Source organism: Ctenocephalides felis, unplaced genomic scaffold, assembly GCF_003426905.1.
Source record: "Ctenocephalides felis isolate EL2017-DRISC unplaced genomic scaffold, ASM342690v1 CF-g0.4_SCAFFOLD_03571, whole genome shotgun sequence".
NCBI classification, from domain to species: domain Eukaryota; kingdom Metazoa; phylum Arthropoda; class Insecta; order Siphonaptera; family Pulicidae; genus Ctenocephalides; species Ctenocephalides felis.
Genome location: NW_020539725.1, coordinates 32,502,074 through 32,519,367, shown reverse-complemented (window position 1 = coordinate 32,519,367; position 17,294 = coordinate 32,502,074). Strand labels below are relative to the sequence as shown.

General features: G+C 27.6%; 1 protein-coding gene across 1 annotated transcript in view; it reads left to right on the top strand.

The window, feature by feature from the left end:
- Positions 1-11,528: 11,528 nt before the first annotated feature.
- Positions 11,529-17,294, top strand: part of LOC113385927 (glutathione S-transferase theta-1-like) — a 6,637-nt gene continuing 871 nt past the window's right edge. Inside the window, exon 1 of the mRNA XM_026623749.1 lies at positions 11,529-11,542. Coding sequence (XP_026479534.1) covers positions 11,529-11,542 — 14 coding nt within the window. The remainder of the gene's footprint in view (positions 11,543-17,294) is intronic.

Sequence of the window (17,294 nt, the reverse complement as noted above, 5' to 3'; positions counted from 1 at the left end):
TACCGCGTTATTGGAGATTCGTCACAATTTTAGATCCTCGTAGTACGCGAACTGTGTTTCAGTGTCGCGTTGTAAAGGGGTTGACTGTTAAAAAGTATAAACACTATTTACCAGACAAAAATCTTCGAAAGCATGAGAAAGGCCAAAAGTGTTGTCGTATTAGCCTATGAAAAAATTGTTCAAGAAATATTACATATAAAATTTTTTCAATAAATCGAATAAAAAAGGCTGAACATAAATACAAATGCAGTTGAAACGCAAAAACCTTTAACTTGTTTTTTTATTCCATGCGATGCATGTACAGCTAGTTATTAATAATTTTATTTAAATAATATTCATTTAACCCTTCTTATTCACTTTCAAGATACTGTTAGTTCAGTTACCAAAGTGTTTTCAAAAAAATATTATTAGTATTAAAATTATATGCGCCAACAGAGGGTAATTGATACTGTATTGATATTTTGACAAATTCACCAACAGAACTTCTTATATTTACGATGTAGTATTGTCGGTCTATGTTAAAATTATGGCAAAAATCGAACCACCTCATTCAGTTAAGACCAGTGTTTTGCAGACACAGGATCGGTGGGACGACCTGAGCCGCCAACGTATCGGGTCGTCCAGGATAATTGTTAGTGGGTGAGTGATAATCATTGTTTTGTGTCAAATAACATTTTACTTACGCAATTATAATAGTGTTTTACAACACCGAATAAATTTTGTGAAAACCGAGTGCATTGTTTTTATTTTGGTCAACAACGCGCATGCGCCTTCGGCACCGCATGAGGCTAGAGCGTCATCGGACATGCATCTGGCTCGTTAGTTATCAATACACCTTTGCCGGAGAAGGAAGTGTTGTGGAATCCTTATTATTTAATCACGATTTTATTATAGTTTGCAAAGTTATTCGAAGTATTATATTGAGTTGTTATTAATAGATAATTAAACTAAATATTTGTGAATTTTTGTGAGTGAGTGCTTATTTTAGTGCGAGTAGATTGTACGAGAAATCACAGCTGAAATTCAATAGGTAAGTGGAATATTTTGTTAATAGGATTTTTTTTCTGCTAACAACTAATTATATAACATTTATAACTTTTTATATTTTTTACAAAAAAATTGGGCAAAGTCTAAATAATGTTCGTCATTTTTTATATTATATATGAATTTATTTATTTTAAATCAACTTTTTGATGCGGGTTTGACTGGTGACATTTTATTATTTTTCTAGTATTATTTTATCATTCAGAAATTTTATTTATATTATTTATTAATTTTATTTTTATTGTATTTGCTTATATTTTATATCAAATCATATTACGGATTTTTTTCATGTAAATTATATCCTTTGCACTTTTATTTATTTAAATTTATAATATTATTTAGCAATATTACTGATGTTATAATTTAGCAGTTGTATAATTATTGAAATTAAAAAAAAAAAAAAAAAATTATGCTTCATTTGTGCATTTACTTTAATGTCTTATATTGTCTAATGCAAAATCTATCAATTTAAATAATACCAAAAACAATACCAAAAATAATCAATTTAAATAATACCAAAAACAATACCAAATAATTTGTCATTTTGCAAATCTAATCTTTCATACGCGCGCGGACTCTTAGTCCGCCGGAAGAAAAATTTTGCCGCGATTCCAGCTTCCTCTAACTTCTTACTCTAATACTTGAAATAGATGACAAAAGATCAAATTTTGTTCAATTATAAATTGATATTTTTACTTTTATAATCCAATCCGTTTGATGTGTAATACAACAAATTTATAAATTATCTAGCTTATAACATACTGTGCATGGGTATGGAAAATTAATTAAATTTTTTATAACATACATTTTATCCATTTTATACATACAATTTTCAGGTTTCGTCTAATTTTTACTTTTTTATTGGGAACGTATAGATGGCTTATGATTTATTTAAACAAAATAATACATTATGGATGAAAATTTTATTTTATCATAATTAGGTTTTGCCATGACATATTATAGTGTTCAGCACCTACTAAAATAATACCTTTTCCCCAATTTATTACATAACATTTTACAGTATTTATAATGAACAGAATGAATTTGCTTTTTGATTTTATGCGCTTTGCAGTAAATCGAATTAAATTGATGAATGTCAAAATTGGCCCAATGGGTAATTAAACTATAAAAATGACGCAATACGTGAAAATCATTTTATTGTATTGCAGTTTAAAATTAATGACAAAAATTAATTTGGTTTGTTTTACGAACTCGTTCCATACAAAACAAGTTTTTTTTAAATATTTTATTCGTCGGTTTTATACCTCTTTTGTTATTTCATAGGATACTTACAAATTTGTTAATGAAAAAGACATTGTATTAAAATAATAGTATGTTGGCTAAAAACTCAGCTGCTCACTATCTATTCAATATGTAAATAATGTTTATATGTATTTGATTATAATATATACTGAAAAGTATCATAAATAATAAAACCTAGATAATTTAATTCATATTATTTTAATCAATATTTACTAAGATCAAATTTCGATTTTCTTTCCAACCTTTCCCAGTAGTTTTCTGTTAGTAAGCAATGGTTCACGAAATTTGTAGGATACTTTTAAGTTTGTACCTGTATTTTTATACAGTATTTGCTGTTATATTAGTAGTGTTGCGCATATATATTATTTAAAGAATATGAATAATTTTCTAATAATTATCTGATAATATGTATCTTACGTAATTATTTAATATTTTTAATTAACTTCCTCTAGGGAAAGTTATAGTAATCGCAAAAAATCGAAAATGAAAATGTTTATATATCTTCACTTTTCAAAGGTTTCTGAATATTTTGGCATACCTTAGAAAAAACCTTAGTGTGTGTGTGTGCGGATTCAAATTTTCGTCAACGATTTCGGGAACACCGATCAACCGATTTGCATAATTCAAAAAACATTCGATTTGTATTGATAAGGAGACGTGCTGATTAGTTTTTGGCGAAGGCAGGTCTACCCGTTCCGAAGATACGGGGCATAAAGTGCCAAAAATGGTAACTCAGTTTTTAATTCAAAAAACATTATGCAGTTAAAGCAGTACGATTGCTTTGAAAATAAGTTCAGAATCTCCAAAATATGTCAAAATACAGAAAACATTTTTTTTTTCAAAAAAAGTAATTTTTTGTCAAATTTATAGTTTCTCAAAAATCTATTTCTTTCGAAATAAATGTTTTTCAAAAATGTTTGAAATTTGCCTTAAGGCACGATGCCATGCGCCCCACTAGTTTACAATTTATTCACCTAAAATCATGATAATGCTTGTTTATCTATGAACTATTGTTTGGCACGTTACAATGTTTTTGGCTTTGCCTTTCCATTGAACCAATTACATAATTTTAATTTGTACTAATATATTCTATGGTTTACATCATTAGGATTTTTTGCATATATGTTTTCACATAATTTTTATATCATTCTAATAAATGTTCTACATCGTCTTGTTTTCGACTAAGTTTGTTGTTAAAATTAATGTACTCAAAAAAATCATTTTTAAAAGAAAATGAATTTTTGATATCGCTACTGTATAATATCTGCCTACACGCAACGCGTGTTTTGAACCCGGAACCTTGAGATTGCGAAGTCGGAGTCCTAATCCAAAATGATTATGTATTTGAATAATTTGGTAATAATAATGGTCTTGTTTAGAATTCTGCATTTGGTTATAAATTTATTTTATTATTTTTGTTTTTAATTACATCGTTATAATATCCAAAGTTATAAGAAATGCCATTCTCAACTTCATTATGCGTGAAGCTTCATCATATTTTAATATTAAATTATTAATAATTTACTTTCATAATGTTATGATTTAAATACTTACTTTTACTTTTTTGACAATTAACGAAAAAATTTAATCAAGTGCAAATTAAATCTTGCTAAAAGTACAACTTAAAATACATGGTCATCGCTCACCGAGTCAGGAAAAAACGACCTCCGTAATTAAAGTACTTTATACAATAGCATACTGAAAACTAGGATTGGTTTATTTTAATTAAAAATTTTACCCTGTAGCGATAAGGCCTTTCGTGTATATGATTATTTTTGGCAATATGTAATTTATACAGCAGAAATGTGGTCAAACACAATTTTGAACCGTGGTCAGAGTGACGTCAATTGCAAATTAATAGTTAATCTTTCCCTTGCATGATTCAGCATACTAATTATTGCTTGATGCAATCATGAATGCATATTGTACAAAGTTAGTCTCATAAAAATTAAGTAAAACTTAAAATAGTGTATATCAATAAAATAGTCTGCAATTGACACAATTTCGGGGTATCTCACTAGGGCAACCTCCATCATATCATGTATACAGAACTTCAGTGCTGTTACAGGAGTTATAAAAATCGGTACAGTAGGTTATAGAATAAATTGCTGTTTCTGATTGCTATTTAATTTATGTTAATAAAAACAAAACAATAACACTATTTGGGAATTATGTAAAAGGGGCTTCGAGCGCAAACTGTATATCGTATAAACTCTTCATGCTTCTTGCAATTTATGTGTCTTACTTATTTAAATTTAAATTTTCAACATATATATTTCTCACATCGATATTGCAGACAAGTTTGAAATTAATTTAAATAGGATTTTTTTTTTTTTGCTAAGATCGATTTTTTTTAATTTCATTTCTAATTAAATTGATTAAAAATCGTGTACCGAATCGTAAAACAAGCACTGCACAAATCTTCTCCCAGTTTTATGACAGATCAAACCGATGTACTTAAGAATTCAGAGAGTACTTCGAAATTTATCGCTCGCCATATATATGTTTTCCAAAGAGAATTTTCGCTTCAGTAAATTTCCACTGCATTAGAATGCACAAATAAAATCTAGCACATGGGTTTTTACTTTGGTAATCAATCACTCTATATAATCCTGCTTTCGACATCAATATTTTTAAAATAGCAAGCCAAGAAAAAACGAACTAGGAAAATTTATATTATGAATAATAAACATTTTAGCTGTGTAAGTTTTGAGGTAACCTTCAAATCATGAATTTATTAAAAATATAGATTCAATTTGGTTTCATTCACCAGATTTTGAGTCAATCTGTTTTTTTTACATACTTATTGAAGGACTGTTTTATTTTATTAGAATTTTGTTTTATCAATCAAAACTTTAAGTTCTATAATACAAAATTGTTGAGGTTTATACAAAATGAACAACTAAACCTAAATACAAAAATATAAATGTAAATAATAAACGGAATATTAAGGGGGTATTCTACTGTAGAATTTTGAAAAAATCGAAAAAATTTTTTTTTCATATTTTCAAAGTTTAGTTATTCAAAAATATGTCATTAAAAGGATTTTTCAAAATTACTATTATTTCCTCAGTTATATCCGTTTTAGTGAAGTGGCCTCGGTTCGGGTCCGACCGAATCTCAAAACTTTGAACGCGTTTTTCTCTGAACTACTTTTTTCGAGCTGGCGGTAATGATATCTCGAGTTCTAATTAACCGATTTACTTCAAATTTGGAAAGGATCTTCTCTATACATCGCTTTATCGCATGAACCTTTCCCAAAACTATAACTTTTCATTTAGTACTTTTTAAAAATTCGGAATTGTTAAAAAAACATGAAAAAAAATATTTTTTTTTCAAACTGCCGCCATTCAAACAAAAAAAAGTTGTTTTAACTTATCCATACGATAGCGGCATCTATAATAATCAAGAATCCATCTATTTTTTATGTTTTGGATCACCGGGAGGGTTGGAATCATGCACGCCAGGACACCCTCTTTTTTTTTGAGCCCCCACTTTGACTGCTCATAACTTTGTGAATTCTAATTTTTTTCTTTAATAATTTTTTTTATGTAATAATAAAATATCAATAAACAAATGATAAAAAAAATCGATAGTAAAAATATTATTTGTTTCCTTTATACAGCGCTTCAAAAACCGAGCAAAATTCATGCTTCTACAGTAGAATACCCCCTTAAGAAAATAAAATTACATTCAAAACATTTGAATAATAATCTTATATCATAAACCGTGGCTGGAACTGAGGAATTACTAGTGCTACAATTTTTTTGTCAATTGTACAATTTCAATAAATATTTGTTAGCATTTGTAAGCATATTAGGTTTGCCGAAGTAGTTGCCTGTAACAAATTATTGGTTGAAGTTTTTATAAACAGGGCAAGCAATTTGTATATTTCATATTTTTACGATTTTAGATTTTCAAAATTACTCCATATGATTTTTGTATACTTGCATATAAATCTATCAAGCTACGTTAAATATTTCATATTTTTTGCACTAATTAAAAACGATTAATTTTTATATGCTCCTTAAAATCGTAATTCATATATAACCATAACCTACAGCTGTGTGTTTACAACCCCATTATCGTAAATTTTTCTCTATAAATAAAACAAACCACATTTAATTTATGTTCGTAATTTCTGATATTTTTCGTTTTTCTCCAAGACATAATTAATAACCGTTCAAGAAAATACAAAAGCTTTCCTCCACAATCTTAATATACCCAGGAAAGCCATACATATGAACGATTATGTTTTCTCATATCAGCAGTTTAGCAAGATTATAGCTTTGTGTAATGTCTCAACGTTTTACTGGAAGGATAAACTCACATAGCTTTTGGTCTAGATATATTCTAGATTTTTGGTTTAGTTTAGGATGTGAGGTTTCTTTTAGATGAAGTTAAAAATATAAACTTAATTCTACTTGCATTTTTAATTTATATACTTAATTGAACTGGAACTGTTTACTTCAAGTACATGTTAAATGTCTGATTTTTAAACGTTTGTCTGCACGGCAAATACATATTATTTTGACAGTTTTTACTACAAATTTATAGAAAAAAAGAAGCGTAACATATCGTTGTCATAACAACGATACTTTACTGTAACTGTCTAATTTATGGAAGAATTGTTCCCTAAATCATTTCAAATTTAAACTAGTGGTGTATGGCATCGTGCTTCAAGGCAAATTGCTGGAACTTCCCGTACCATAACAAAATGTTTTTATGTAAAATTATTACGCTAAAATTTTAATGTAGAATATAAAAGTTTATGTAGAGTAGGATGTTAAAAGCAAGTAAAATAAAGAAGTATGCCATTATATATCATATAATGTAGAACATTAAATATTATAAGATATAAAATAAGTAAACAAAGTATGTAGCTAATATCTATAACCACCGAAAAAAAACTTCGATGGTATCCATATGTATCCATAATGTGCCAAATTGACAAGTTTCAGGAAGGAACTATAACATAAATTATAGCCTCCGTTACAATGTCGTTGTAAAAATCCATTTACTTTTCAGTATGGTTTAAGAACCCTATTTTGAACTTCCCTAAATTATCATGTAATATTTAAATTAAACTAGATTCACGATAAACATATTACGTCATAGATAAGATAATTTTTAAGCACATAAAGCTTCATATTGGTAGAATATCTCAACGAGTATCAATTAAAAAAAAATCTTTATAATCAAACCTTGAAAAAGTTAGATGCACACGTTCATCAATTATTTTTCTTGTTGTTTATATGAATCATAGGTATATAAATAATTAAACCTTACAAAATAAATTTACAGACAAAGTGCAAATATAGCTTCGAATCAGATTGATTTTGTAATTTATTTCTAAACGATACAGAAACTTTTCATTGTAACGATTCTAATCGTGACAAATTAAAAACCAGTCCAAGTATTACTCAGCGGAATTCGATTCATTAACGGAGGGTAAAGATTGCTGAATAAAATAATAATGATCAGCAAAATCCTAGAAATAAAATGGGGACGAACAGTATATTTGATTTTGGGAGTATTTCTCGCTTTCAAGATAAATGCGCATACAATTTGAAAGCTTTAAAGCTTTAAATCGAAATATTTTGTTGGGAATGAATGAACTATTTTAGTACTGCACGTTGTAAATAACTTATAGAATTCGACGATAAGTACACACACACACACATATATATATATATATATATATATATATATATATATATATATTTATATATATATTATATATATATATATATATATATTTTGTATATATATATATATATATATTTGTATATATATATATATATGTATGTATGTATGTATGTAGCCAATTCGTCTATTTTAAAACAATTAATATTGACAATTCTTCATATATACGTTTCCATATATACGACACCAGATATGTATCATTATTCAGCAATTCTAAAATGATTACAAAAATATTTTAAAAGAATTTCACAAAATCATAGCTATATGATATTTAATCAATCCTAAATATAAATTCCATGAATAAATTTTTTGCTATGATCTGATATTTTGTCAGAAATATTTAAGAGCAGAGATAGAATAATTATTAATTAAATTTATCTCTTGTAATTTTTTCTAACTTATTCAATTATTTTATTTACTAGTTTTTATTGTTAACTTCCTTGTCAGGGTAAAGGTTCAGTTGGTTCTTTTTACCCTACCCACATATTAAAACAAAACTGTTGATTATAATTTATACATAATACATATTATATAACAATTAAATAACATATACTTAAAAGTTATATTAAGGTTTTGTAAACTAAATAACAGTGCTCACAACCAAAAATTGCCGTGTGTCTGCCGACAGCAACGCCTTAAGAATCAAGTTAAAGGCTGGTTGTACATCTTTTGCCTTCTACTTTCAAATATTGTTGTTGAAAAATTCGTAACTCCAATTGTTTGTGAGAATTTGGTGGTGGGCTTTTTTGCCCGCTGACCTTTAAGCTCAGCTCTGCCCTACTTTGTTTTTTATTATTTTTATAATCCTTAATGGTTTTAATATGATCTTGACTGTCATAGATTAGAAAGAATTCGTGAATCATTTAAAAAAACACACAAACTGTTTTCTTTTATGCTTTCATGTTTTTGTTTAATATCATTTGCCACGTTAGCTATATACAAATACTTATGTCATTTTACCCAAAATATACTTTTTTATGCTAATCAAATTATAAGTATTTTTTATCATTTTATTTTCTGTATTCTTAATAGCAATCAGAACACCATAACAAAAATAAAATGCACATTCATATAATGGCAGTGTGACAAAAATATATATATATATTTTCTTCACATACAAATTCAATGCATTTCAATCATTTTTCTCTCCTCAGCTGACTGTTTTCGCTTGCAAAGAATTCGACAAACATTTACTTTATTGTCAGTGATCACAAAAATCGAACAAATCTAAGCGAAAGAATGCGTGAGAGAGAGTACATTGGAAATGTATACGTCGTATATTTAGAACGGTATGCGACCCTTTCGATGGGTAGAATAAGGGAGAAGAAACTTTTACTTCACTTGTTCGTATAAATCGAGTTTTTAAATGAAAAGAGTTATATTCGGGTATATCTTGACTATAGACTCTGGTATATTGGTATTCGGAGCGGATATAATTCGATTCGAACAGTCACAGGATTCAAGTGGTCGCCTTGAGAATTTTAATTTGTTTTGGATAAATTAATAAATGCTCTCGAATTCTTGAATATTTTGTCTGAATCCTAAGCGTTAATAATGGAAAGAGTGGCGTCGTATAAATTAGTAATAAAAAATTATATAAGTCTCGCTTAGTTGCAATTTACAACCGTAGCCATTGCTTTCAAAAAATCAACATCTCACAGAGCTATTTGAATTCAAATTGAGAATGAGATTTGGGATCACGTCGTTCAGATTTTTTTGGGGGTTAGGTTGTGTTTTTGAAAGCTAAATTTTCTTCAACAGCTTTTCGAAAACCTACTCTATACTAATATTAAACCTATCAATATCAATTTCCCAAAATGAATGTATTGCTTGGCTTTATATGATGTTCAGCAGAGCCGTTTTTAAATAGCCTAAAATATTAGACATATTTTTTTTTAAATCTTACTGCCTGAAAAACTTTAATATTGTAAACTATTGCTTAAAATATGTTAGTTGTGAATCATTTTGGTTAATTTTTGGTAGAGGTCACAGTCATTTATTTATAGGTAGTAATTTACATAACGCAAGGAAAATTATTTTACAATTTACTATAATTAATATTTTTTGTATTTTATTTTTCTATTTTATGAACTGCAATCAGAATTTAAAAATTCTATAAGCTGTTGGGTTAATTTGACTTAATATTAGGCATTTCTACATATGGCAACATATACAATTGTCCTATTTCTGTGTGATAAATTTATATTACAAATTCTGTACTTGTACGAATATTTATTGGTGCAGCGGCCCTAAAAGGCCTTTATTCATATACTGCTATTTATATTTCCAAGTGAAAACCGATGTAACTACTGCTTGACATCAGGCTCTTCGAAGCAAAATCGAATCAGGGACCTCTGGTTCATATCGATCTAGTCCCTTATCTACAAGCAAGTCCGATGATTAATGTGACGCACAATCACATTTTGAATATGATGTACATTCTTAATTACCACGATTTGTCAAATAAACTCATTTTGCTATAAACCTAATATTCATGAGCTGTAACATTTTTTTACCGTATTATGTCGTCAAAAGATAGCACAATGATGATTACAATGTTTTTTGTTCTCTTTTTCTTTAATGTCATTCATTATTCATGGAGCATATTTTTTTATTTTGCTCTACGTTTTGTTATTATCAACTTCCCATATTAAAGCAGCAGGGCTAAGAAAATGCCCGGCCAGGACAGATGCTTTATATAAAACACAATATTGAATACATTGTTTTTTTCTCGAACATAAAATAGAAAATGATTTCTTTAAAAACTTAACTGTGTACTTAATGTGAATAAGTAACTCTTAATAAGATTCAGGTAACTCTAAGTAAGATGTTCGCGAAATTAACGACACTCAATAATTTTTTATTTTTTTCAATTAAACTTAACACAAAATTTATCACCTATAAGATAGAACAAATACATAGGACATCAATCGATTCCAATAAAAAAATGTTATGTTTTCTAGACGTTTCAAGTCATTCTGAATCATTCGACATGAAGCCAAAATTAGACCAATCGTCAGATTTCGGTTTATCCAATTTCGGAATGATGGGTCTTTCATAATTTTACTGTCACGATTTCAAAAGTCGCCTTATTCTCATTAAGTTGATTACTTACAGATGTCACAAATTTTCATCAACTTTCATTGAAGAAAAATGCCACTTACACCTAGTACTTGATACCATTTTATGTATTACATAATTTAATCGTAACAAGTGCTTTAAATATCTCGTAAATCATTTCTGTATCACGTCCTTTCAATAGAGCAACCACATTGTTTTATGTCATATAAACGGGAACTAATTTAGGCAAATTACGTATTATTCTGCCGTCGCAACGCGCGAGTTCGGTGTTTGAACGCGAACGTATTGTTGTTGAAAGCGCTGATGCAAAGTTGCTTACCGCGGCGGCAGCAGCATCATAAACGCGCGATTGTGTTGGCTGGGCATAAATAAATGCATATTGTATCATATTATATTATATTATATATCATATTGTAAACGCGTTCCATATTACGATGACGAACAGAAGGTATATTCGCGTTGGGGAGTCACTGTAGTATCTCGTAAATCTCGTAACAACATGTGTCATGTACGTGGTATAATATAAAAGTGCATATAAATCACCAAGTTCTTTCACACAACGTTGCGGCAATATTCACTGAGCTTCTAAAATTTTTTGAGTTTAATAAATTTCTTGCCAAGCCAATGTAACTCAATACACAAAGGGCGTAGATCACAAATCAAACAAGGCGTATTGATTTTTTGAATATTATTAAACTTTAATTATAAAATGTAAAATATTATACAAGTTTGGATTTTATAGAAATACTAACTGACCCGGAAAACGTTGTTTTGCTAAGTAGAGTATATTCTAAACAATTTCTAGAGAATCAAAAACATTAATACTTTAAGTGTATAAGAATGTGTTGTTTGAATGCTATATACAATAAGGTATTATAAAAACAAAATACCCCATTAGTTTGTCTATATTTTGTCAATCCAATCAAACTGGATGTTTTATACACTTTCTATAGAAAACATGGTATAATCCAATCCAAGTCTTTCTTGGTCTTTCGAGTTTTTGATTACGTTTCAAGCTTTCAGATCCTTTTTGGATGCTGGATTTTGTGTATAATTGTAAATAATACTACTAAGCTTATACAAAATTTTCAAATTTCTGCGGGGAGAGATAGAAAATGAATTAAGTATTTCTTCTTTTGCCTGCTTTTTTTTGAAAAGTTTCAAGTAACATTCGATAAATTAAAGTAAATTTAATAAATAATATGTAGAAGCAGGGCAAGGCCTAAAGGTCCAATTTGTCTTTGAGCAAATATAAATTATATATGAAAATCAAACCAATTTATCACAACAAATGACACATTTGAAACGAACAATATCTGACTACCAGCTTCCTTATCATTCTAAAAATGTGCTTATTTGCTGTCTTAAAAAAATTTGTTATCTAGACCTTTTACCCTACAGTCGGGGTAGCTTGGAACGGCCAGATGGCAAACAGGTTTAATGTCTTATTTTAATTTCAAAGGTATTTTTTAAAATAATTACATTTTTAACTAATGATAAAAAACTACCAACAAAGAAAATACTTTTACTATGGATTTTCAAAGATTGCCATTTATCGTCTAATAGCAAAGTCTCTTTACTTTGAAATAATGTTGTTAAACAATGGTTAGCTTTACTTTAATTATATTGATAATTAAAATTTCACCTTTTATAAATTAGTTGGCAATTAGAGATTTGGCAAAAATCTTGTTATATTTTGTATTTGTAAATCATTTTAAATTGCCTAATTAATTTATCAATTTACCGAATATTTGTTATTACCTAAATCCGTATAAATTAGTGAAAAACATAAACCATCAATATAATACGATCGTAAATAATGCGATGCTTTAAATTATTGATTTATAATAAATTTAATATGTCTAGGTATATTTACAATGAATTTGAAAAGCTATGTAGAATCATATTTTAAATAGAGTATGATATGTGTAATATTCACAACAAAAATGCACTATAAATAGTGAACTGCTGTAGAAAAATCTAGATGCGTTATTCCTACCAGACGTTTATTTAATATGCTACTGCACTTTACAACATGGGTTGGTCCGAATGAAATATTGCTATTGTCCAGGGGTTGCTAACATTGAGCAAAGGATATATGTGCCGTTTTGCGAAAATATTTAAGAAGGAAAGATATTGTTAATATTTTAGAAATAAGATTGTTGTTTATTATCACTATATGGGTGTATCTTTATGTTACAAGAACGGAATTTGTGTTGATTTATAATCTAATTGAATTATGCAATTTAAACCTAATTATAATAACATTTAGAAGAACTACATTATTAGTTTGATTAGATCTAATTGAATAACTGTAACATTTACATTTGCCCAGCATACTATAAAAAGTGCCTAGTACTATCATTCTTATATTCAATATCATGATACAGAGTTTTTAAGTCAGAATTAATAATCCTCAGATAGACATAGTTTTATTTCATCCACAAATTGGTTCGGATTCGGAAAATGTTGATTTCCTCAAATTACGCATTTTTTATAAATATTATTTGAACAGCAATCAGAATTGATGAGCTCCATAATTTAGGATCAGAAATCAAAATTTAGTAGTTTTTTTTGGAGAATTGACTTTACTAATGTTAAAGTTTTACTTTTGGTATAATAGTGATAAAAGCTGCTTTTACTTGAATATATATTGTTAATTATATTTCTAAGTGTATACCGATGTCACTACTGCTTGAGATCAGTCTGCTTGAAGTTATCGAACTTGGGACCTCTAGTTCAAATTCAATAGCTCTATCTACTAACCCATGGGCAAGCCCTATATTATGCAATTATAGATGTTATCAAACAAAAATATGTAAAAATCTATTTTTGTTCATGTTTTTTCAGAATCGCCTTAATTTTGAAAATCGGAAAGCCATTGGATCGAGTTGAACAAAAGCCTATTACATTTCACGAAATTGTAAGTAGTATTGTGAGTTTTAAATAATTCTTATTGTGTATTAGAACGAAATTACATTATAAACTTTTACCCACGGATATTCTGTTCAACAGATATAAAATATAAACTAGAAAAAATATAAATTTTAAAATATACCGTATTTTTATGTTTGTGGTTTGTGGTTTGGTTAACAATTACACAAAAAATACACATTTTAATAATAAAGAATTAATTAAAAGTTATAATAATTCCCTAAAAAAGAAGAATTACATAGACAATATTTATGTTTTCATTTAATTCTCTTTCATTGGTAGCTATGATTCGATCAGGCTATAGTTTGGCAAAATTGCAATATAAAAAACGAGCAAAAATATTTTATATATATTAGATAGATATTTACAAAATAAATTTAGTACTTCTTATTTAAATCCAAATATTATTCTGAATTCATAGTGATCAATTTTTCGCAAGTATATTTGAACCGCATTTAACTCTATAGCTTTCTCTAATAATTTTGGATATAACTTTCTCTAATAATTTTGAATGCAAGTACATTATAGACTATCGTCATTTTATCTCAGTAAACTTAGTCTCTTTCCAAGATTTTTCCATTCTGAGATTATCTTATGTTGAATTTTCTATGATATTGACTCATTTATCTATACAAGTAGCTATACACTTATTACTCTTCCATAAATCAAAGTATACCTACGTGCAATATCGCGCTTATGGCGCTTTAGTTATATAGCAAATTACTTGGCGTTAATAAAAAAATATCATCTCAGGGCCATTACGTAACAATTTCATTTTATAGTGTTCCAGGCGCACGTTTTTCTAGAGTTTGAATTTTTTTAAAATTCCACGTTCCAGCTCAGTACAGCACTCTTAATGTAGAGAAATTGAATTATTTTTTAATCATATTTTTTATGGTCTCTTGCGGACGCTTCTACGGCATATTGTAGAACCATGTGCTGACGTGTCGTGGTCTAAATGTATACAAAAAATATAATACGATTTCATAGTGAACTTCAAAACGTATATTATGTATAATTGGAGCATGTATGCTTCTACTTTAAGATTTTATCTAATTATTTTAATGTAAGATTATTAAAGGTGGATAGCTAGCTTGCTCTTGCAAAATGTCCAAGAGTAATATATTTGGGTGCAATTTATTACAAAGTACTAATAAATATAATTTGTATTGGTTTTGGTTATTTTGTTGAACTATATTTTGAACAATGGGAATTGTTTGAACAATGGTACATATATAAGTTTCAGTTATTCTAAACAATTATTTTTTATTGACGGTACCATACAGAGTATGTATTGTACAATTGATTCTCAGATAATTGCTCCGCAGTGAAGATATTTTACTCACATATTATTAAAGGCTACTTTTTATATTAAAATTATTACTATATTGAAATATTTAATGTACACGTGCGTTGAAATGTTACACACATCTATTCTAATTTGTGTCAACTCACATGCTTCTAACCGTTATTATTATTTAATTATTTGGGCATTTGAAATGAAAGATTTGTAAAATTAATGAACTATCTTGATCGACTTGTTGATTTTAATAAAATCAGGAATATATTAGTTATCATGTTGTCAATAGCTATATTCAAATTATTTAAAAATTGAAAATCTATGATAATCATTAGTCATTATTGTTTGAGCAATTAATCCTTTAAAATCTTTGAAAAATTAATAAACTATCTTGGTCAAGCAATTTTTTTTAAATCAAGAATATCAGTTAGAATATCATCATACCTATATCCGAACTATTTAAAAATTTAAATTTTATGATAAGTTAATCACCACACGTGAAGTTTTGCAACTACGTCCACTTTAGAAATTCCTAATTATACTTTTCGGTGTAAATAAAATTTCAATAATAATATTAATAAAATCATATTATTCAGAATATGATTCAAATCTAAAAAAAATAATGGTAAATACTAGATTTGCAAGCCTTTTTCTTTCAACAATTTTATTTTAATAAAAGTTTTCTGTTGTAGAGACTGTAAATCTTTTATTCTTCTAAGTGCCTTAGCACATTTAGGATGTTCAGCTTCTTTTATATATATATATATATATATATATCATATATATGCATGCATAATATAATTACATATTATATTCAAATTATGATAGTTCTAACTACAATACTAAGTTTACTAGCATGTATCAAGCAAGTTTCCTACACTAAATCTCCAAGTTTGTGACGACAACCTTGAACTAAATGTGGCAAACCTTACATGCAACTAATGCAGAGATAAAACACCAACAGTGCATTATATATAGATATATTATATATATATATATATATATAAGGTGTTTTGCGATGTTATGTTGCACCTCAAGTGTTGTACCTAAGTGCAATTAGAGAAATAAAAATAGATTCAACAGTTCAAAATAATATAGAATTATGAAAAAATTTAAAAAAAATCCAAATTTTTACTAAATTTCTACTATAATTTTTTACTCAGTTTCTACTATAATTTGTTTATAATTTTATAAATTACATGTGGAAGTTTTATTAATTCACATGAGTTTATGTAAAAACGTGTAGTATTTCCAGTTGGTTAAAAGTGTATATTATTAGTAGCATAGTATAGTATCGTCAATTTTTTTGCGCTAATTATTATTTAAGTAATTTACTATAATAGTTATTAATATTTGCTGTTTGGCTTACCTGAATTATCTTTTTGGTGTTCCAATTTTTTTATAAATATTTTTGTTCCTTTATTAGACCATATTGTACAAACTATCTTATATCTGTAAATACTTGATTAAAAAAGAGAACTGAACTCTGAAGTTTTGAAATTATGGCGATTTATTCGAACTTACACAAAGAAAATTGCTGCTAGACTTAAGCTAAAATAAATCAGCACATAGACTGTGCGTTATTTATTATTCACGCAGAAACTTCTTGATAGATTTTCATATAAGATTGCATACTACTAACAATGAAGGAAACCTATCTATTACTTTCGAAACGTTTACAGTAAGCAAAAATAATTTTACTTTTGATTAGAAATAAATGTCTCAAATGATTTTTTCTAAAAAATAATTAGATTTTCATAATTTTGTTTTCAAATTCAATTTAAGATTAATCCTGAAAGTCGTATAGGTACTCTACTTATTTTCAAAGAAACGGCATTATTAACCATCATATTTTTTCAGTTTAAAGCAATTATAAAAACATGTAAAGGGAGGAGTTTTAAAAAAGTTCAAACATTTTCAAAAAAAAAAATCAAAAATGTTAGTTTTTTTCACGTAACTAAAAATA